The sequence below is a fragment of the Labeo rohita genome, chromosome 4, assembly GCF_022985175.1.
Source record: "Labeo rohita strain BAU-BD-2019 chromosome 4, IGBB_LRoh.1.0, whole genome shotgun sequence".
NCBI lineage: Eukaryota > Metazoa > Chordata > Actinopteri > Cypriniformes > Cyprinidae > Labeo > Labeo rohita.
In genome coordinates this window covers 29,834,132-29,855,961 of record NC_066872.1, presented here as the reverse complement: position 1 = coordinate 29,855,961, position 21,830 = coordinate 29,834,132, and the positions used below count along the sequence as shown (strand labels likewise).

The 21,830-nt window shown below is 36.7% G+C and overlaps 2 protein-coding genes across 3 annotated transcripts; one reads left to right on the top strand and one right to left on the bottom strand.

Moving 5' to 3' along the window:
• Nucleotides 1-2,184: 2,184 nt before the first annotated feature.
• gcc1 (GRIP and coiled-coil domain containing 1) lies at nt 2,185-7,860 on the top strand. The gene is made up of 3 exons (XM_051108433.1): nt 2,185-2,241; nt 2,672-3,820; nt 5,668-7,860. The coding sequence occupies exons 2-3, from the start codon at nt 2,720-2,722 to the stop codon at nt 6,970-6,972; spliced, it is 2,406 nt and encodes an 801-aa protein (XP_050964390.1). The 5' UTR covers nt 2,185-2,241; nt 2,672-2,719; the 3' UTR covers nt 6,973-7,860.
• Nucleotides 7,861-8,720: 860 nt separating this feature from the next.
• Nucleotides 8,721-19,141, bottom strand: dennd6b (DENN/MADD domain containing 6B). 2 transcript variants are annotated; one of them, XM_051108583.1, is made up of 21 exons: nt 18,905-19,141; nt 18,649-18,687; nt 18,480-18,522; nt 18,268-18,380; nt 18,085-18,165; nt 17,387-17,492; nt 16,807-16,886; nt 15,851-15,913; nt 15,689-15,744; nt 15,463-15,585; nt 14,186-14,281; nt 13,640-13,734; nt 13,469-13,534; nt 13,312-13,376; nt 12,206-12,295; nt 12,032-12,085; nt 11,808-11,911; nt 11,520-11,622; nt 10,358-10,394; nt 10,202-10,276; nt 9,922-10,115 (listed from the first exon to the last, which is right to left on the bottom strand). In XM_051108583.1, the coding sequence occupies exons 1-20, from the start codon at nt 19,055-19,057 to the stop codon at nt 10,230-10,232; spliced, it is 1,614 nt and encodes a 537-aa protein (XP_050964540.1). In that variant the 5' UTR covers nt 19,058-19,141; the 3' UTR covers nt 9,922-10,115; nt 10,202-10,229. The 2 variants fall into 2 exon arrangements, with proteins under 2 accessions (XP_050964539.1, XP_050964540.1); XM_051108582.1 differs by lacking the exon at nt 10,358-10,394 and having other exon boundaries at nt 8,721-10,115.
• Between the last annotated feature and the right edge of the window lie 2,689 nt (nt 19,142-21,830).

Sequence of the window (21,830 nt, the reverse complement as noted above, 5' to 3'; positions counted from 1 at the left end):
TGGTCCACTATATTATATTATTATTAAATTCTACATATGTATGTGTGTGTATATATATATATGTGACCCTTGCCCACAAAACCAGTCTTAAGTCGCTGGGGTTTATTTGTAGCAATAGCCAAAAATACATTGTATGGGTCAAAATGATAGATTTTTCTTTTATGCCAAAAATCATTAGGAAATTAAGTAAAGATCATGTTCCATGAAGATATTTTGTAAATTTCCTACTGTAAATATATCAAAACTTAATTTTTGATTAGTAATATGCATTGCAAAGAACTTAATTTGGAAAACTTTAAAGACCATTTTCTCAATATTTTGAATTTTTTGCACCCTCAAATTCCATATACTAAAATAGTTCTATCTCAGCCAAATATTGTCCTATCCTAACAAACCATACATCGATGGAAAGCTTATTTATTCAGCTTTCAGATGATGTATAAAGCTCAATTTTGAAAAACTGACACTTATGACTGGTTTTGTGGTCCAGGGTCACACATATATATATATATATGTGTGTGTGTGTGTGACCCTGGACCACAAAACCAGTCTTAAGTTGCTGGGGTATATTTCTAGCAATAGCCAAAATACATTGTATGTGTCAAAACTGTTGATTTTTGTTTTATGCCAAAAATCATTAGGATATATAATATAATAATATGCAATGTTAAGAACTTTATTTAGGCAACTTTAAAGGTGATTTTCTCAATATTTAGATTTTTAGGCACCCTCAGATTCCAGATTTTCAAACAGTTGTATCTCGGCCAAATATTGTCCTAACTAACCATACATCAGTGGAAAGATTATTTATTCAGCTTTCAGATGATGTATAAACCTTTATGACCTTTATGACTGGTTTTGTGGTCCAGGGTCACACACACACACACACACACACACACACATATATATATATATATATATATAATTATAATATTATATCAGATATTTAATATTAGTCTGGTGAGTAAACTAAAAATGTAATTAATTGAATTAAAATTTCATTCATTTAACATATTTAATATTGGGGTCATCCAGGTTATTTAATATATATATATATATATATATATATATATTTTTTTTTTTTTTTTTTTTTTTTTTTTAAAAAAAAGCAACACAACAGTTACTTTCCCTGGTAATTAGTTACTTTTATAATGATGTAACTCAGTTACTAACTCAGTTACTATTTGTGATAAGTAACTAGTAACTCTAATTACTTTTCAAAGTAACATTCCCAACACTGCCCACAACAACATTAAAATAGTGTAGATTAGTGTACAATGTTTTATATTTATTTTATAGTTATATTAAATTAGACTTTTTTTTTAAGTAACGCAATAGTTACTTTGCCTGGTAATTAGTTACTTTTATAATGATGTAACTCAGTTACTAACTCAGTTACTATTTGTGAGAAGTAACTAGTAACTATAACTAATTACTTTTATAAAGGTACGTGCCCAATACTGATAATAGCTTTTTTACTGAACAAATTATTATTTCTGACATTTTGCACTTTTAATTTTGCAATTTTTATTACTTGAAATAAAAGAAATGTTAACTAAAAATAAAATATAAATAAACATATACTTAAGCTAGTTGCAAAGAAAACATTCAAGCATTTCTCACTGTCATTTAGTTGATGTATTAAAATAAACTGAAATAAAAGTTAAATAAAAATACAGACATTTAAAAACAAAACTAAATGCCAAAGACGCAAAATAAAACTGTGAATGCTATAACCAAAATTAAAAACAGAAAATCTAAAAATAAAAATGTATTTGTTTAGTTATTAATAAATGAATGAATGATTTGTCTAAAGGTTCCAATAAAAAGGTGACTATTATCGCACATGGGTTTACAGGTTAATAGCCTATTTCTACACCGGAATATCAAATAGAATTCTATGCCCTGAAAGTATGCACTATTATTATACTTTGCATGTGTGTTAAGCAATGTGACTTACTCTTTTCTATCGTATTCTAGAGTAACTATAGGTGGCAGTAGTAACTTAACCACAACAAAGAAAGAAAGAAAAGCAATGCACAGTATACTTTTCTAGTTCGATTCATATTTGTTATATGGATATTTTTATGCATGCTATTTAAAAACCGAATACTCTGGCATATAAAACTGGTTTGCACTTGTAATATTTATTTTGTAATACAGTTGAACTTTTAATTTTTCATCAAACGTCACTTCCCAACCAGGAAGCGACGGCTGGAAGTAAACAGGACACGTACTCCGGTAATGCGATATTTCTTCCATTAAATAAGCTTGTATGAACAGCAAACAAAATTAAGATCACATTCTTTTAATGTGTTTTGCACAGTGCTTTAGATCGAAATATCATGGTGTGGGATTTAATGCATGTATTCTTACACCTTTACAACTTGCTAACTAATTAGCTGAAGACAACATTCAACGATATAAACAGTAAATACACTCAATATTATCTTAAAACACTGGGAAAAATCAGTCTTAATGTGTTTTTTTTTTTTCATTTTCATTGTATTATTTGTGCTTAATAATTCTTAAGTGTAAAACAGACATTATTCACAAAAGCGTTTTGGAAATGTTTAGGTTTAAAGCAAACTCCAAATATTGTGAAGTCCTGCAATAATATTGCACATTGCAATTCTTTATTTCACAGTCATAAACTGTGTGTACTTTGTAGGTGGAGATCACATCAGAGAGCATGAAACCTGACTGACACTAATACACCATGGAGAAGTTTGGTATGAGCTTTGGTGGAGGCCCAAGCAAGAAAGAGCTGTTGGATACCATCGAAGTGCAGAAGAAACAGCTTGTGAAGTATCAGACACGCTTCAAAGATGTTGTCAGAGCGTACCAAAGCCTACTTAAGGAAAAAGAGGCCTTGGAAGCCAGCTTGAAGGTACTGACCATTTCACAGGAGGTCGATTTAAGCCAGCGTGGCGATAACCTGTCGTTTGGTGGAGGTACAGTAAACGCGGAACGACCTTTGCCCTCTGACCTTGGGGATGACAGATCTTCGCTTCACAGTGAAGACAGCTTGGATACAGCAGCCTCTGCTGAAACGGCCACTAGCGTGACCAGCAACAGCACTAAAGGAGACCAAATAGAGGAGGACCAAAGCTGTGCTGTAGATGGAGCCACCGCCGGGACTGTCGCAAATGCGTTGCCCCAGCAATCTGAGGAGGCAAGTGGATCTGAAAGTGGCATCAGCACCAGCAGCAGCGGATGTACGGAGCCGCCACCGCCTGCGGTGGACACCGACCGCCGTGTCATCCAACTGAAGACGCAGCTGTCCACCCTGACCAGTTCCTTAGCCACCGTCACTCAAGAAAAGTCCAGAATGGAAGCTTCATTCCAGGCCGACAAGCGCAAGATGAAGCAGGAACTTGAAGAGCTGCAGGCCAGGATGGAGGAAGAGCAGAAGCAACACCAAGTGGAGATTCAGAGCCTGCAGGAGCAGCTGGCGGAGAGCAAAGCCCGCGTCATTACCCAGCAGCACGAACGGGAGCAGGAGCAGGGAGATCATGCGCTCATGCTCCGAGAGCTCCAGAAACTCCTGCAGGAGGAGAGGGGACTGAGACAGGATGCGGAACTCAAACTGGAGGACGCACGAGAGACGTTGGCCGAAGCCATGCAGGCGGCAGACCGGGGGATGGATTATGAAACGCAGCTGAAAGAGATCACTCAGGAACGAGAGGAGCTGAGGAAGAGCCTGAAGGCTGCAGCAGCGGAGAACAACAAACCTGATCCACGTGTCGAGGAGCTCCAGCAAGAGATTGCAGAGCTCAAAGCTCACTTCAACCAGCAACTTCAGCAGGAAATCAAAAAGGTATTTATTAAAAAGAGGCTGTGTCTTACAGTTTTGTAGTGACGTTTATATAATGTTAGATTTCTAGCATTCATTAATTCCACCATTCATTTTTGTTTTGTGTATGAATAACTTTTTAGAGTTGCAATGGAATGAAAGTAGCAGAGGCAGCAGAAGAACAGATCTTTTTTTCATATTGTGACGTGAAATGGTTTATTGAAAAAGAGAAAATGTATGGTGGAAACTTGATTCAATCCATCAGTTGAGGCAGATATAAAGGATTTGAATGAATGAATTGTAGTCAGTCAGTAAGAAAGGGACAACTATTTAAGATCGCATGACATTTTGATTAAAATTAAAAGGTCAATCAAACAAATAAGTAAGTAATAATGAATAAAAATGAAACATGCATGGATGAAACTTTCACAATAAGGTCAATAACATGCGTTTAGAAAATAGGGTGAATGTTCATGTCATGCTGACTTTATTATATACCTGTATCAATATTTAAAGACACAAATAATTTAGGAACATTTGTTATTTTTACTATATCTATATAGTACATACTGTATACATACAGAATTAGATTTTAGCACTATATTTTGAATTTACTCCGACAAAATACAGAATTTTGCTATCAGCAATTTATCGCTTGTTGGTTATATGAAAATAACTGAAGGGATAGTTCACCCAAAAATGAAAATTCTATCATTAATTACTCACCCTCATCTTCGTAACATAAATTAAGTAGTGATGTGAAATGATTAATCGTGATTAATCGCATCCAAAATAAGTTTTTGTGTGTGTACTCTATATATTTATTATGTATATATAAATACACACAAACACACACAGTACATACTTTTATTGATATAATTAATATTATATATAAATATATTTAATATCTAAACAACATTTTTTTAAAATATATTCATGCATGTGTGTGTATTTATATATATACATAATAAATATAGACAGTAAACACATATATTTATGTAAACAAAAACTTTTATTTTGGATGTGGTTAATCGTGATTAATCATTGCACGGCAATAAAATTAAGATATTTTTTTGATGAAATCCGAGAGCTTTCTGACCCTGCACAGACAGCAATGTAACTACCACGTTTAAGATTTAGAAAGGTAGTAAGGACATTGTTAAAATAGTCCATGTGACGTCAGTGGTTTAACCGTAATGTTATGAAGCTACTAGAATACTTTTTGTGCTCAAAGAAAGAAAAATAACGACTTTATTTAACAATTTCTTCTCTTCTGTGTCTCAAGACCCGTTCACGAGCACAAGCCATGGCACTCTCATAAATGTGCGTCAAAAAGTAAAATTAAGATTGAACCACAGATGTCACATGGACTATTTTAACAATGTCCTTACTGTCTTTATGGGCTTGGAACATAGTAGTTGCATTGCTGTCTATGCAGGGACAGAAAACTATCAGATTTCATCAAAAATATCTTAATTTGTGTTCCAAAGATGAACAAAGCTCTTACAGGTTTGGAACGGCATGAGAGTGAGTAATGAATGACAGAATTTTCCTTTTTGGGTAAACTATCCCTTTAAGGCTTATTTGTATCAGCTTGTATTTTAATGTTGGTGCACCCCTCGATAAACATCTGTTCAGTTCAGTGGCCTGCCTGATATATTCAGTCCATTGCAGGAGTGCCCAGTCCTGCTACTGGATATCCAATGTCCTGTCGAGTTTAGCCCAAGCTTCAAAACACACTTGGCTGGAGTTTTCTTGTATTCCCAAAGATCTCAATTAGTAACTTTCAGCTTGTTTAATTAAGATTGAAGCTAAACTCTTGGACACCCCTGGTCTATTACTGATCTAAAATTCTCATTTTTTCTTTGTAGGTGGCACAAGCAGATGAGCGTCTCCGAGAGCAGGCACAGATGGAGGAAGCACGAGTTGCCAGCCTTGAGGAGCGAGTGTCCGAGCTCTCCGAACTACTAGGTGCCTGCGAGAAGGCCAGACAGAAGGACCAACAAAACGCTCAGAGGCTTCGAGAACGCATCCTTCAACTCGACACCGAGAACAAAACCCTCGCAATCGCAGCAGTCAACAGATCAACGACCTCTGACCTAAACATCGATGACACCAACTTGAACGTGGACGTGTTAAAGGACAAGCTCGAGAAGGTGAAAAAGTTACTCCTCCTGGCTGCGCAAAGATCTCAAGACCAGAATCTGGACATCGAAAGGCTTTTAGAAGGAGAAAAGCACCAGGAAGTCTCCGAGAGCGAGAAGCTTCACTATCAGCAAGAGCTCCGACAGCTTAGGGAGGAGTTTGAGCGCTACAAAATGAGGGCGCAGGGTGTTTTGAAAAACAAGAACACGAAAGATGGCAACCAGGCTAAAGAGTTAGAAGAAGCACGTGACCAGCTGGCCGAGCTGAAGGAGAAGTACATCAACCTTCGTATAGCTTCCGACGAAGCAGAAGTCAAGCACAAACGAGATTTGGACGAGCGGCAACAAGCGCTTGTAGCACTCCAGCAGACCCACAAACAGGAAATTGAGAGGCTGGATGCTCAACACAGGGAAAACTTCTTGCGCCTTGAGGAAGAGTTGCACAAACAGAGAGATCGCACCATGGCTCTTCTTGCAGAAAAAGACCTCGAGCTTGAGCGCCTCCGTGCGGCCACGGTGATCGGCTTTGGAAGCCATCAGAGGCCCGCTACAAATAACAGCACAGCTTTAGAAGGGGGTGACCTAGAGGAAGCTGATCCAGAACAAGAAGAAAGCGATATTATCGCTCAAGCTCTAAAACTAGCTGGCCCCAACGAGCCGACTTTATTGCTGTACGCCGAACAGCTGGCACGCAAGGAAGTCGAAGTGGCCACCTTGCGCAAACAAAAACATCGTCTAGAAGAAGACTTGCATCAGCTACAAGGAAAGCTGATTGCTAATGGGGAGAGGCATGAAGAAGAGGTCGCCGAGCTACGGTGCCAGTTGGACAAGCGTATTCGAGATCAGGGCAGAGATGGGGCCAACCTTGAGTATCTCAAGAATGTTATTTATAGGTTTCTCACGCTCCACGACACCAGAGGTCGCCAGCAAACGCTCACGGCCATTTTGACCATTTTGCACTTTAGTCCTCAAGAGAAACAAGCCGTGCTGAAGCAGCAACAACACAGCTGGTGGACACCGGGGATGAGATGATGCAAACGACTTGAGAAGAGAAACTTTACGGTTCTACTGTGCTGAGATAAATATTAGTTTATTTTTACTGACCACTTTGTTTGTGTGCATTGTGAGAAGGTACCAAATAAGAGGAGCAACAATGTGAATATGTTTCTGATAATGACATATATACATAAACTATTGCATGAGAGGATACTAAACAGTTTATGAACGGTCTGAATTCAGTATTGGATCAAGTGACACAGTTGACCAGTCATCCAAAATTTCTCTCCTGTGTGTACAACATAATATTAGATCTTGACACTGTGTTTTCAATCTGTTAGGTGCAACTGATTTTATATAATAACTGAAGACGTAACACTATTTGGTTATTTGGTAAAGGTTAACATCTACAGATTGGGTTACGCCAAAGAAAATGCTCTTAAAAAGCTCCAACAGGCTTTTCAGAGGGAATCTAGCAAGTAATGCCTTCAGGCATCAGCACTTTTCATATATTGTCATGATGAAATCCATTTATATATTTAACACACAAAACCAATTCCAGGGATTTTAATGGGAATATATCATTAATTTAAAAATACATTTAAAATCATCAGCTGCTTTGATTTTGTAAACATATAACACAGTTTGTATTTAACTTGAGAAGGGTGAGAGCTACTTTAATATCATATAATATGATTTTGGTTGGCTTTATTTTTGTTTCTGACAGCCTGGGGCATTTCATGACTACATTGGTATTCCTTTATATAAAGCTGTATATATGTGCTTTTTTGAGAAATCTAATTCATTTCAGATAATTTTCACTCTTGTTTTGGTTTGTCTTGTAAGTAAATTTTGTCAGTCAGTCAGGTAAATGTATATTTTCAATCTTGACCGAAACAATAAAGTATTTTGCTCTCTTCAGCATTTTGTTTTCACATTAATGTATTAATTCAATATACCCACCTCTACAATATACCTTGCACTACAAACCAGCGTGTTCACAATGAAGATAATACATTAAAATAATATTGTAAGAGACACCAGTTCGTAATATCACATAGAAAAGCTGTTTGTACGGCTAAAAATAGCGAATGACAACGGAGGCCTGACCCAATAAATTTACAAATGGCACGTTCACTCTTACGGGAAAAAAAAAAAAAGGTGGATACATTTTAAAACAGTTAATCTTAAACCTACGATTTGTAAAATCCATCACTGCTTTGCATAAACAATTTTTCCACAATAAAAAACATTTTCATTGTTACATTATCAGTCAAACAACACAATCATTTTCAAGCTAAAGTTTATTTTAATGTTTCCTCAGCTTGTAATATCATTAAAACAAGTTGGAATAATCATATGGTAGTTAAAAAAAAAATTGAAAATTGTTTTCTCTTTACTACTAAATGGCTTCAACTTATTATTATAAAAACTGCAGTATATTGAAGAATCTGCAATGTGAGGACTTGTTATTAAAAACACGTGCTCCCTGCATCATTTAAGACTGGCTGAATTTGAAATAAGATACTACTCCTAATATTTCTGCCATTTAAAAATATTAAAGAAATAATAATTATGCTATTCAAATTCAGCCAGTATTTTTCATGGGTTTTGGAGTTTCCCAGCTGCCCAATCAGGTGCGTGGAATCAGTCTTCCCAAAATTCAAGTCTTGAAGGGGTTTCTCAAGGTCTAGGACTGAAAACGCCGTTAAAAGACATACATTTGTATAAGCATATGGCTAAAATATAATTGACTGTGTTGATATCCAAAGGCTTACTGCTGGTCTGTTAAAACATACTTTAATAATACAGTCCCAACCATAAAAACATAATATGGCTCTTTCAAATAAACATTTCAAAATACTGCAGAAGTGTCAAACTTTAACACAAAATGTACAACCTTTTCAATGAATGAAAAGAAAAAAATGAATACAATAATCACAGAACACAAAAAACACCTACACAAACGACAATTTAAAGAAGTCAACATAAAAGTGCAGTATGAGGTTGAAATCCTGTAAATATAGTGGCACAAATTAAAAGAACAACCAACATTTCCTTTTCAAATAAGGTTCAGGTTGTATCAAAAAAGCAACATTCATGACTTGCAAACACAATATACAAACTGATTGTATTAATGACACTGAACTTGACGATCTCCAATCACAAAACTCTAAAACATCTAATTCTCTCATGTGACCAAGTTCACTGCCACTGCTCAATCATTCATAAATCATGTTATACTGTTAATAATGATTAAAATCTGCCTAGATCAATTTTAATCCAGAGTTTGTTAATGCAGCTTTGAATGAGATCAAAGTTAAATTGTCTATGAATTGCCTAGACAAGCAGCTTCTAATATAAAATAATAAAAACAGGCCAAACGACACAGTAGACGTGCTCCTGTGCAAAGGTTAAAAGTCATGAAATGTAAAATAAATAACAAAATAATAAATAATAGCTAAAAGCGCTGCAGTGCATTTTTAGAGTCGCATTTACTATGTGCTTCTTAATGTCTCTAAATAATACCTAACAACATCACTTAAATAAAAGCATTGATATTTAATAAATAATCATAAAAGCATCTTAACTAAACATGTCATCCATATTTATGAACTTCACTGCATATGCTAATTAAAAGTCAGTATGTTCATCCTTTTATCTATTTGACAATGTTGATTTATAAAATAAATGTCATGTTCATGCAGTGCAAACTGACTGCAGGCTTTATATACTTGGTGCATGTTAAAATGTAATTTAGCAGCCGTCTAAAATCTAGCGTTAAGCTGAGGACTTAATGTTTTAGTATCAATGTTTTCTGTGTTCTTCATGTGACATCTAGGACCTCGTATAGCAGCAGTATCTGTTGTTTCTCTCCTGTACTGTACATCCAAAATGAAAGGCCTCTCAGGTAGTGTATGGGTTTACCAGAAGAAGTGTGGGTTGATACCTGTGCAGGTGTTATGGGTTCATCTATAGCTGGTATATTTTAGACAAACAGTCTGTGTATGTATCAGTAGATCTGCTGGTCAGTGTTGTTCACGTGGGTCTGATTGTCATTGTCTGTGTAATAATGTCTGTAGATCCTCTGGCAAGGAGCTTATGATGGTCAGGATGGACTGCTCCAATCTCTCCAGGAGTTCTTCTTTCACTGGAAGCTGGTGTTTTCGAGCTCTCGTCTAGGTAGGACATACAGAAGAAGAGATAGAATCTTAAGACAAACACAAATAATTCAATAAAAGGCTAATTAAAGGGTTTCACTCACCAGTTTCTCTCTAAGCTTTAAGATGAGGTCAACAATCTCCACCTCTGATTTGTCTTTGGTCCATGTCAGCAGATCCTGAATCAATGAAAACGAAACAAATTAAATCAAATAAGCCATTAAAAGAGTAAATTAAAATGAAATTTATTATTAACTCACCCTCATGTTGTTCTGAACTCGTAGGGTTTTCTTTCTTCTGTGGAACACAAAAGAAGGATTTTGAAGAATTGCACTGGTCGCGCTTTTCCATGCAACTAAAAAAACTGAGATTCAAGTCGTTAATCGTTCCTTTTGAGTTCTTTTTAATAATCGGTTGATTCAGCTTCAGAAAACCTGATTGAATGATTAGTTAATTAAATTCTTCAATAATCTCATCACAGAATTTAACCAGACTGGTATTTAACCCCAGGTATTCAGACTTGTATGGCTTAATATAACATAAATGATGTCTCTTATTCAAATATGTAGTAGAAAAGCCATGAAAGATTAATGCTATTTTAAAAATCCACATCGTTTTATACATATTTTGGACTACTGGGGGTGCCATTGTTTTGATTACATCGAATGGTTGCACTTGGTGAGCTACTGGCGCTACCTGTTGCTATTTTTACCGCAATAAAAATAAAATACTGATCTGATGCCACATTGTGTGTCTTTTGGTGGTAATTTTCAGTTGAAGGGCAACAAGAAAGCAATGTAAATCTTCACTGCTTTCCTGGCGATAAGAAGTGGAGAAAAGAATGAGAAGATGCCTGTGGATGAATAAAATTTCCTAAAGACCTGCGTCTTTGTTCTCTCCACTTCAGCCCTGATGCCTTTGAGGCTGTTAGTAGACCACAACTACTGAAAGAGCTTACAAACAGCAGAGACAAGAAACGCTAGATGCCATCCTGGCAGGATGTAAACATGTCATGACGCTGCAGCCACTGAAAGAGTTTCTCAGCGCGGATTTCACTTAATATCCGGGGAATTTAGACTTTTTTGGGGGAACATAAATGGTACACATTTGGTTTAAGCCTACGCTTATATCCATTGCCACCTGTAAGCTCTTTCAGGAGCTGTGGTCATCATATCAGTATTTGATTTTCCGATTTTACTATTCTTGCATGGAAAGCATCAAAGCATGGAAAAGAGCAACCAGTTCAAATTCTCAGAATTTTTCTTTTTGTGTTAAACAGAAGTCGTCCTACGGGTTTGGAACGACTTGAGGGTGTATCGTCTTTGGGTAAACGAATCCTTTAAACATTCTTTTATTTGCACACGAGATACTGATAATAATAAAGAGAAGTATAGTGGTATCCAAATCTAATATCATACTCACAGCCGCACAGATGGCCTCTAAATGAAGACATTCCACTTTCTGAGTCATCTCTCTGTGCCTGAGCCGATACCATCCATCAAAGTTTGGTGAACGGAAGAAACGCCTGAAAGCCACATAGAAACATTTATGATATTATAAGCACAATTAACAGGAAGTTTCAGTCTTTAGTTCTTGAATGTCCTGAAGGGCTGCGTTTCTCAATGGAAGCATAATCTTAGGTAGATTGTACAAATTATTGATGTCAATGGGCTTGTCTGGCTTTTAGGAAATGCAACCATGGCATGTTACCTGTACAGGCCTGTCCAATCTCCTTTCAGTGTTTGTTGGGGCCCTGTTTGCTCCAGGGTCTTCATGAACTCATCCTGACTGAAGGACCTGATCTGAGGAGGCGTCTGAGACATACATATATACCGTTTTATCGCCACTTGAATCCTGAGATTTTATGTTTGATGTCCAACATAATCAATGGAAAGGACATCTCCTTAATCTGATCTACATCAAATTGAACCAACCTTCCATGGAGACATAGATCTCTGCGGTGGCATGAGACTTTCCAAAAAACGTTCCTAAAGAAAAGAATGGGTGTGATGCTCAACACTTCTTAGTGAATGAAATGAAACGAAACGGTAATGCTGTCATTAAGCTATGAACAAAGGTGCGAAACAAGTTTTTAAACTTGTTTTTACCAGAGGAAGAATGAAACTCTGCGTTTGCTCCAACAGATGCCGCTTCAAAATGGCACTCTGCACCTCTGATGGCCTTTTCTTCTGGATACCCTAAATGTAACAATGAAAAACCAAAGCAATGAGTTACACATAATTTTAAATCTTAAAGGAGAAGTTCACTTCCAGAACAAAAATGTACAGATAATTACTCACCCCCTTGTCATCCAAGATGTCCATGTCTTTCTTTCTTCAGTCGTGAAGAAACTGTGTTTTTTGAGGCAAACATTTCAGGACTTTTCTCCATATAGTGGACTGATATGGTGCCCGTGAGTTTGAACTTCCAAAATGCAGTTTAAATGTGGCTTCAAAGGGCTCTAAATGATCCCAGCTAGGATCTAGCGAAACGATCAGTTATTTTCTAAAAAAAAAAACAAAAAAAACAACAACATACAATTTATATACTTTTTAACCTCAAATGCTTGTCTTATCTAGCTCTGCGTGAACTCTGTGCATTCCGGGTCAATACAGTTAGGGTAGGTCGAAAAACTCCCATCTCATTTTCTCCTCCAACATTCTTTACAAAAAAGGTAAAACAGCGATGTAGTTGGAGGAGAAAATGAAATGGAGTTTTTCGACATACCCTAACTTTCATGAACCAGAATACACAGAGTTCACGTACAGCTAAAAAAGACGAGCGTTTGAGGTTAAAAAGTATATAAATTGTAATTTTTTTTTAGAAATTAACTGATCATTTCACCTGATAAGACCCTTCTTTCTCGGCTGGGATTGTTAAGAGCCCTTTGAATATGCATTTAAAGGAACACTCCACTGTTTTTGAAAATAGGCTCATTTTCCAACTCCCCTAGAGTTAAAACAGTTGAGTTTTACCATTTTTGAATCCATTCAGCCAATCTCATGGTCTAGAGTGTTCCTTTAAACTGCATTTTGGAAGTTTAAACTTGTGGGCACCATAAAAGTCCACTATATGGAGAACATTCCTAAAACATTTTCTTTAAAAAACAATTTCTTCATGACTGAAGAAAGAAAGACATGAACATCTTGGATGACGAGGGGGTGAGTACATTATCTGTAAATTCTTGTTCTGGAAGTGAACATTTGTAGCCTACCTTTAAGAGCCGCTTGATGAGGGCTTTGTCTTTGTGTAGGAAGGTCTTGTATGCTGTGTATATTCCTTTATGGTATATGAGAAAACAAAAAAAATATATACATATATGTTCGCATTTTATTCAGCACATAAGATTACGACAAAGATTACTTGCGTACCTGTTTTGGTATCCAGTGTTTTTAACTTTGCTAGTTTCTTGACCTTTACTTGCTTTGGTAAATCACCTGCAAAGAAACTACATTCATACCTCTCTCATGTGCAATATGCCAAAATCATGTTATCAAAAGGCTGTCAGACGAGTCTTGCTGCTAAAATGGAGCACAATTTACCAGACATCTTCAGGTCTCCAAGGCGAATAATGTGTGGCCAGCACTGAAAGGTCTTTATGAAGAAAGGGTTTGTGACACCAAGTATCACATTAGGCCTGAAAGCAGAAAATAGACTTCATAGACTGAAATAGACAGTCATATCCTGCCCCACATACGTTGCACATGGGCAAGAAAGTAACATTTAGTCAAGGTTCCATCCAATTAATTTGACAACTTTGACTAAAAGACTAAAAGAACCATAAAAGTCTCATAAAAATGGTCCCTCCATACATTTGTGTGCTATATTCAAAGTCTTTCAAAGCCACGATAGCTTTGCTGAAGGAAAAGAATAATGCCTTCTTGTCATTTTGCAGCTTGACAATTCCAGTCCCAATTCACTTCCATTGTACAGAAAAGAATTAGATCATTCTTCAAAAAAAATCATCTTTGTGAAAGAAAATCATGAGTTTGGAAAGACATGATGATGAGCAAGCAATCACAGAATTTGTACAGAAATAATCCCTTTAAAAAGAGACTTAGATAGGTGGTGTGTGAGTTTTTGCTTACGGAGCTTGAGTCCTGGTCGTGTACTCCTTGAATTCACTGTCATGAATGGTGAAGTACGGTCTGTAATCACCACAGTAGCGCAGTGGGGCGATAGTGCTAAATAGCGAACATAAAACATATATAAAATACACTACACCCTAAAAATTGTTAAGAACTGGTTAAAAATATTTTGTTTTTTACTAAGATAGTTCACTCAAAAATTAAAATTACCCTATGATTTACTCTCCCTCAAGCCATCCTAGGTGTATATGACTTTTTCTTTCAGGCGAATACAGTCAGAGCTATATTAAAAAATGTCCTGGCTTTTCCAAGCTTTATAATGGCAGTGAATGGCTGTTGATATTTTAAAGTCCAATAAAGTGCATCCATCCATCATGAAAGTGCTCCACATGGCTCCAGGGGGTTAATAAAGGCCTTCTGAATTGAAACGATGCATTTGTGTAAGAAAAATATCAATATTTAACACTTTATAAACTGTAATCTCTAGCTTCCGCTAACTGTTGTACACGCATTCACGAGAGTGTGGTGTTCCAGCGAATGACGTAGGCAACGCAGAGACTAACGCAGAAGAGATGAACATGGAAGTGCAGAGGACAGGGCAAAAAAAAAATTGTGATTAATTAGAAGTACAAAACAAGGATCTGTAAAGAAAAATGATGAAGGATTTTGATGCTTTTCCTTTGCTGTAAACAAAACTTGATTCTCACAAGAGCATATTCTCACCAGAGATTACGACTACGTCTACGTCATCCGCTGGAACGCCACTCTGTCGTAAACGTGTACGAAGCTAAAGATTATGATTTATTCTTGTAAATATGGATATTTTTCTTACACAAATGAATCGATTTACTTCACAAGGCCTTTATTAACACTCTGGAGCCAAGTGGAGTACTGAACCACTACCCACTGCCATTATAAAGCTTGGAAGAGCCAGGACTTTTTTTTTTAAATAACATTGCATTTGTCTGAAAGACGAAAGTCATATACACCTATGATGGCTTTAGGGTGAGTAAATGATCGGGTAATTTTCATTTTTTAGGTGAACTACCCCTTTAACATTAAGAAAATGCAATTTCACAAAAACCATAATAATAAATAAATATTCAAACAATTCTGAAACGGTGTGGTTTGAAGATGTACAGTAATGGATAATGAATATACATAAGCATAAACTCTAATAGAAACCCTATCTGTCATTATCACTATTATAAGTTCCTAATAATAACTGAAGTTTATGTGCTTCTAGAAGGAGAGCTTTAAAAGCGCAGTATCCATACCTGACCAGGGCCAGCACTGTCTCCGAGGAGACGGTTGGAGAGGGTGCCATAACAACCACAGGCTCTCCTAGCAACATGAGCTCCCAGAGCATCTGCACATGAATCAGGGCTGACTGGAAACATCTGATTACATGAAGGTCAATTAGGACTGCTATTAGGGACGGCTGTAAAATCAACAGATGGTTAAGTAATTCTAGATAACATGTAAAATCAGTGTAATACTCACTTAAAAAGATCCAGCTCATGAACTGATGGAAGGACCGTGGGGGCAGGGAGCAGATTCTGTGAAAATAAAACCATATATCAAGCATGTGTTAAAATAAAAGCATGCGTGTATGATCATCATAGGAACTTATGACATAATACCATAATAAAATATGGTAGGCACCTCTGTTTCTGGTTGTTTTATAGGGCTTCCTCCTGGTGTTTCGACTTTTGAGGGAATTCTGACCTGCAAAGCCAAAATTAGCATTTGATAACAGACATTAAATTGTTAAAGAGAAGTTCACTTCCAGAACAAAAATTCACAGATAATTTACTTCCTTTAATTTAGTTTTTTGAGGAAAACATTTCAGGAATTATCTCCATATAGTGGACTTCTATGGTGCCCCCGAGTTTGAACTTCCAAAATGCTGTTTAAATGCAGCTTCAAAGAGCTCTTAATGATCCCAGCCAGGATCTTATCTAGCGAAGGGTCCAACAAGGGTGTTATCTAGCAAAATGATCGCTTATTTTCTAAAAAAAAAAAAATAATAATAATAATAAAAAAATAACATACATGCAATTTATATACTTTTTATCCTCAAATGCTCATTTTGTCTATCTCTGCATTCCGGGTCAATACAGTTAGGGTATGTTGAAAAACTGCCATCTCATTTTCTCCTCCAACTTCAAAATTATCCTACATCGCTGCAGAAGTACTGACCCAGTGCTTACAAAGTGAACATGCAAAGAAGATCAAACACTCTTTATAAAAAAAAAAGGTAGGACAATTCTGAAGGTAATTTTAGAAAATAACCAACCGGTTCGCTAGATAAGACCCTTCTTCCACAGCTGGGATCATTTAGAGCCCTTTGAAGCTGCACTGAAACTGCATTTTGGAAGTCAAACTCAGTAGAACCATAGGAGTCCACTATATGTAGAGAAATCCTAAAATGTTTTCCTCAAAAAACATAATTTCTTTACGACTGAAGAAAGAAAGACATGAACATCTTGGATGACAAGGGAGTGAGTACATCATCTGTAAATTTTTGTTCTGGAAGTGAACTTCTCTTTTAAGACATCAAAACATCAGCTAACATGTAGAAATCTTTGAGAACGATATTCCATCCAAAATACTCTCACCTGCATCACCACACCCATCACAGGTAAGTTAAGTGTCTGTCCTGGTACTGGCGCTGGCCATTGGTCAATCTCATTACAGACTGAAAGATATTTACCAAAATGATTGAGGATTTGTGATTTAAGACACCAAAATAACTTCAGCTTTCTGTTTGATATTTTAAAGGCAGTATATGAATGCCGACATGCAAATGTCTGTTTCTTTGAGTGGTTTTCATGTTTATTTAAATCTTTGAATTACCTAGTTGCTACATGTACATTGTACATTTTTTCCGAAAGTCTCTCATGCTCATTAAGGCTGCATATATTGGATCAGAAATACAGTAAAATTGTTATTAATACAACTTAAAACAATTGTTTTCTAATACATTTTAAAATGTCATCTATTCCTACAATAGCAAAGCTGAATTTTCAGCATCATTACTCCAGTCTTCAGTGTCACATGATCCTTCAGAAATCGTTCTAACATGCTAATTTGCTGCTCAAGAAACTATTTTATTATTATCAATTTTGGAAAAGGTTATGCTGCACAGTATTTTTGTGGAAACACAAGTTTTTTTTCCCCAAGTCAAGCTGGCCTCACCTGTCTCCAGACAAGGTTCGTGCTTTTCGAAGTACTCGGGAGCAATGACCTTCAGCAGTGAATGGAAAAGGTTCACAAATGGCAGTTTGGACACGACCACTAAAGACTATGGATATAGAAAAACTGAAATTATTTACAGCATTCCCAACCATTACATTGAAGTATAAAGTTGTAGTTTATTCCAGTATGTTATTTGACCACAAAGACCTCGACTGCACACATTCAATTAAAGTGTAAAGTCTAAATAGAAAACAGAACAAATATGTGACCCTGGACCACAAAACTAGTCTAGGTCTCAATTTTCCGAGATTGAGCTTTATACATCATCTGAAAGCTTAATAAATAAGCTCTCCATCGATGTATGTATGGTTTGTCAGGATAGGACAATATTTGGCCGAGATACAACTATTTCAGTACATGGAATCTGAGGGTGTAAAAAATATTGAGAATATCGCCTTTAAAGTTTCCAAATTAAGTTCTTTGCAATGTATATTACTAATCAAAAATGAAGTTTTGATATATTTACAGTAGGAAACTTACAAAATATTTTCATGGAACATGATCTTTACTTAATTTCCTAATGATTTTTGGCATAAAAGACCCATACAATGTATTTTTGGCTACTGCTACAAATATACCCCAAGACTGGTTTTGTGGTCCAGGGTCACATATGTGTATCTTTCAGTTCAGTTACACACCTTCTGAAAGTATCCCCTTTTGACAGACGCATCTTTCACTTGCCTAAAATACACATACCCATGGAAATGTGCGTGTTCCTTCTGAAACATGCAAACATTAGTTATAGAATTTATTGGTTCGAAACACGTCAATCAGTTGTGATGCTGGGATATGTCTCAAATCAGAGCAAGTCTATTTCTAACCTGCAGGGTCACAGGTGCATCCTTGTTGTACGCATCCTCCTGTCCGAACCAAGAGCTACTGCGGCCCACCGACTGCCGCAGCCTGAAGCTGAACTGAGTATCCCCAAGGCATCCTGGAATAGACATGCACTCATGTGATTGAGCTGTAATGCTCATGTTTCAGCTGTTTATCATGAAAGCACTGATGATATCAGTCTGTGCCAGCACACTACCTGAGTATGAGTCAGGAAACGATAAGTAACAGATGCTTGTTTTCTAAAAGACAGAAGGAAGCGAAGGGTTTTAGTACTTTTAGAGGCATTTTAGAAGGAAATTAGTAACACATTTTGTATGCATTTATAATATTGCTACTGCAAAATAAATAAACCAAATTCATCTTACCTCTTTCTCTGTGAGTTTGACATCATGTGGGTAAACGAGCTGATAACATCAAAAAGAATGTTAGAGATGCACAACAGTGATGCTGCTGTTGCTGTGGTTACAGAGCTAATATTACAATCAGATTGTATCACTATTGCACTGTCACTGCATTTTTTTTCACAGTCAGATTATTGCCTAAGTTACTTGTAAAGAGTTACTCGAGTAACAAACAAATTAACAAACAGATGTTAAGGATGCATGCACATAATTTGCGTACCTCTATGGCTTGTCCGAGCTCGAGGTCGAAGGTAACGACGCACACGCATTCGAGCCAGGCAGAGAAGCGCGACCACGGCACCGGTACTTCTGTATTTGTCGCCGCAGCCTTAGATGTCCCTTCCAGAGAATCAGAGCTGTCAAATGGGTCCATTGTGACCTAAAAATCCATTTGAGAACCGCTTGCTTTTGTGAATGGTCGCGTCCTCGGTCATCGTTTAGGAATCAATGAGGCAGAACAGCGCCCTCACGTGGGGAGGAATGACTTAGTAGCCTATTTTATTCTCAAGAGGGATTCATAAAGAGACCACAAAATGAACTTAAAGGGATAGTTCACCCAAAAATTAAAAAAGTCTGACATTAATTACTCACCCTCGTCTCGTTTGAAACCTGTAAGAGCTTCGTTCATCTTCGGAACACAAATGAAGATATTTTGGATGAAATCCAAGAGCTTTCTGACTCTGCACAGGCAGCAGTGCAACTGAAATATTCCCAGGCCCAGAAATGTAAGTAAGGACATCTTAAAATAGTTCATGTGACATCAGTGGTTCAACCGAAATTTTACTTAGTTACGAGAATACTTTTTGTGTGAAAAGAAAAGAAAAATAATGATTTTATTCAACAATTCTTCTCTTGGAAGTCACGTCCTCCACCATTATGGAGAGTACCATGTGTGTGCTATCATTCTGCTTGTAAACAACGCATGCACGCTTGTTTACATGCAGAGGATGCGTCATGGTACTCTCGATAATGGCAGAAGATGGTGACTAAGAGGTGAAGAATTGTTGAATAAAGTTGTTATTTTTGTTTGGTTTTTTTTGCGCACAAAAAGTATTCTTGTAGATTCGTAAAATTATGGTTGAACCACTGAAGTCACATGGACTGCAGGCCCGGCGTCAAAGGTGGGGCTTGGGAGGCTTAGTTCTGATATTTAGCCCCTAGAATGTGAATTTTACCACGGGAACCCTGCCAAACAAAATTATTTTACCCCCAGGATAACAATTTTTACTGGGGGACCCCTTTGAAATGCAATTTTGAACTAGCTTTGAGTTTGAATTAAGCTTTTTTTTGTTGTGAAAACCTGGCAACCCTGGAACTAACTCCTTTTTTAAGCCCCGGAATACGAATTTAAACGTGGAAAAAGAGTTTAAACATACGATTTTAAACGCAAAAAAAGCAGGTTTTAAGCACGCGAACCTTGTCTGGAGATCTGATTGTGCCACTTCAGATTCAATCTGACCCACTTCAACCCCCCAAAACGTGTAGATTTTAACCGCACTATTTTCACTGCTAAATTCAAACGTGCTTTTGCGCCCTGTCTGGCTCTGAGCCAGAGAAAGGTGCGTTCAGTGCTTTTAGCCTATATCACAACGATTCAGTGTTTGCAACCACATAAAAATAATGTTTAAGACATTTAAATTCATTACTAGCAAAAAAGACATTTGTTAAATACACACTGATGTTTGTGAGTTTGTTAAATGCACTGGTGTGTAAGGAAAGCAGTAACAATAATCCTTTCGATTAAAATCTGACAAGGTATTTTATTCATATAGAGTTAGCGCCCCTGAGAATCATACAAGCCCCCCGGATCGTGCATCTTGGCGCCGGGACTGATGGACTGTTTTACCAATGTCCTTACTACCTTTCTGGGCCTTGAACATGTTAGTTGCATTGCTGTCTATGCAGGGTCAGAAAGCTTTTGGATTTCATCAAAAATATCTTAATTTGTGCTCCAGATATAAACAAAGGTCTTACGGGTTTGGAACGATATGACGGTGAGTAATTAATGACAGAATTTGTCTTTAGAAATTGTGTTTTTCGCTTTATTTCACCTTTGTCTTTAATGTGGAAGTAAGCCTATGGGTGAAACCTCCAGTTTATTACACTGTAAAAAATAAAAAGCACAATTTGTTGAGACAGCTTAAAATAATGTGTTACCCTGCTGCCTTAAAATTTTAAGTTCAGTCAACTAAAATAAGTTTATTCAACTTGAAATGTTAAATTGTAATAAGTAACAACTTAGATATTTGTGTTTGCTAAACTTAACAGATGGGTAAGTAACCCGGCTGCCTTAAAATTTTAAGTTGATTCAACTCAAATATCTAAGTTGTCACTTAGTTGACTGAACTTAAAATTTTAAGGCAGCCAGGTTACAAATTATTTAAAGTTGACTCAACAAATTGTTTTTTACAGTGTAGCTGCTACGGGCTTGTTCAGTGGTGATGTAATGCGTCCAACAACAATAATTTTTATATTTATTTATTTATATTTCTATTTTCACTGTCTGGCTATCTGGGATTTTGGTATGGAGTTAAAGGGTAGGATTATAATTATTTTGGTATTATTATATCACATTGTGAGTGTATAATTAGCACCGTTTGTTGTTTTCTCATGTCATTTGATAGAGCGTTTGGACCAGGAAGTCACGGAAGAGGTTACACATGACGTCGGACTTAACAAACGAAGAAAAAGACAACGTGCAGTAAGCGGTAAAACTGTGCACTACAAATAGTGTGCTCATGATTAAGATAACACATTAAAATAATATGGTAAGACACACCAATCTGCAATATTACGCAGCAAAAACAGCTGTTTTGAACAGCTGAAAATAGCTGGATGCAGATGAGACCGGAAGCCAGACCCATAAAATTTACAAATGACCGCGCCCGCTCTTACGCGAAGAAAATGGATAATGTTATTTTGTATTTTACTCTTTAGTTTTTCCGAGTTGTTTCTTTTAAGGTTATTTAACTAGACTGTGCCTGGCGAAAATTCCCTAAAAATCTTGACATTAATTATAATAAGTTTAACACGTTGGCATAGTTTATTTTATTAAAATGTATGACAACTCCAGTTATTATTATTATTATGTATGTTCATCTTTTCAAGGCTAGTGGAACGAACGCGGAGAAGCGCGCACTCGATGC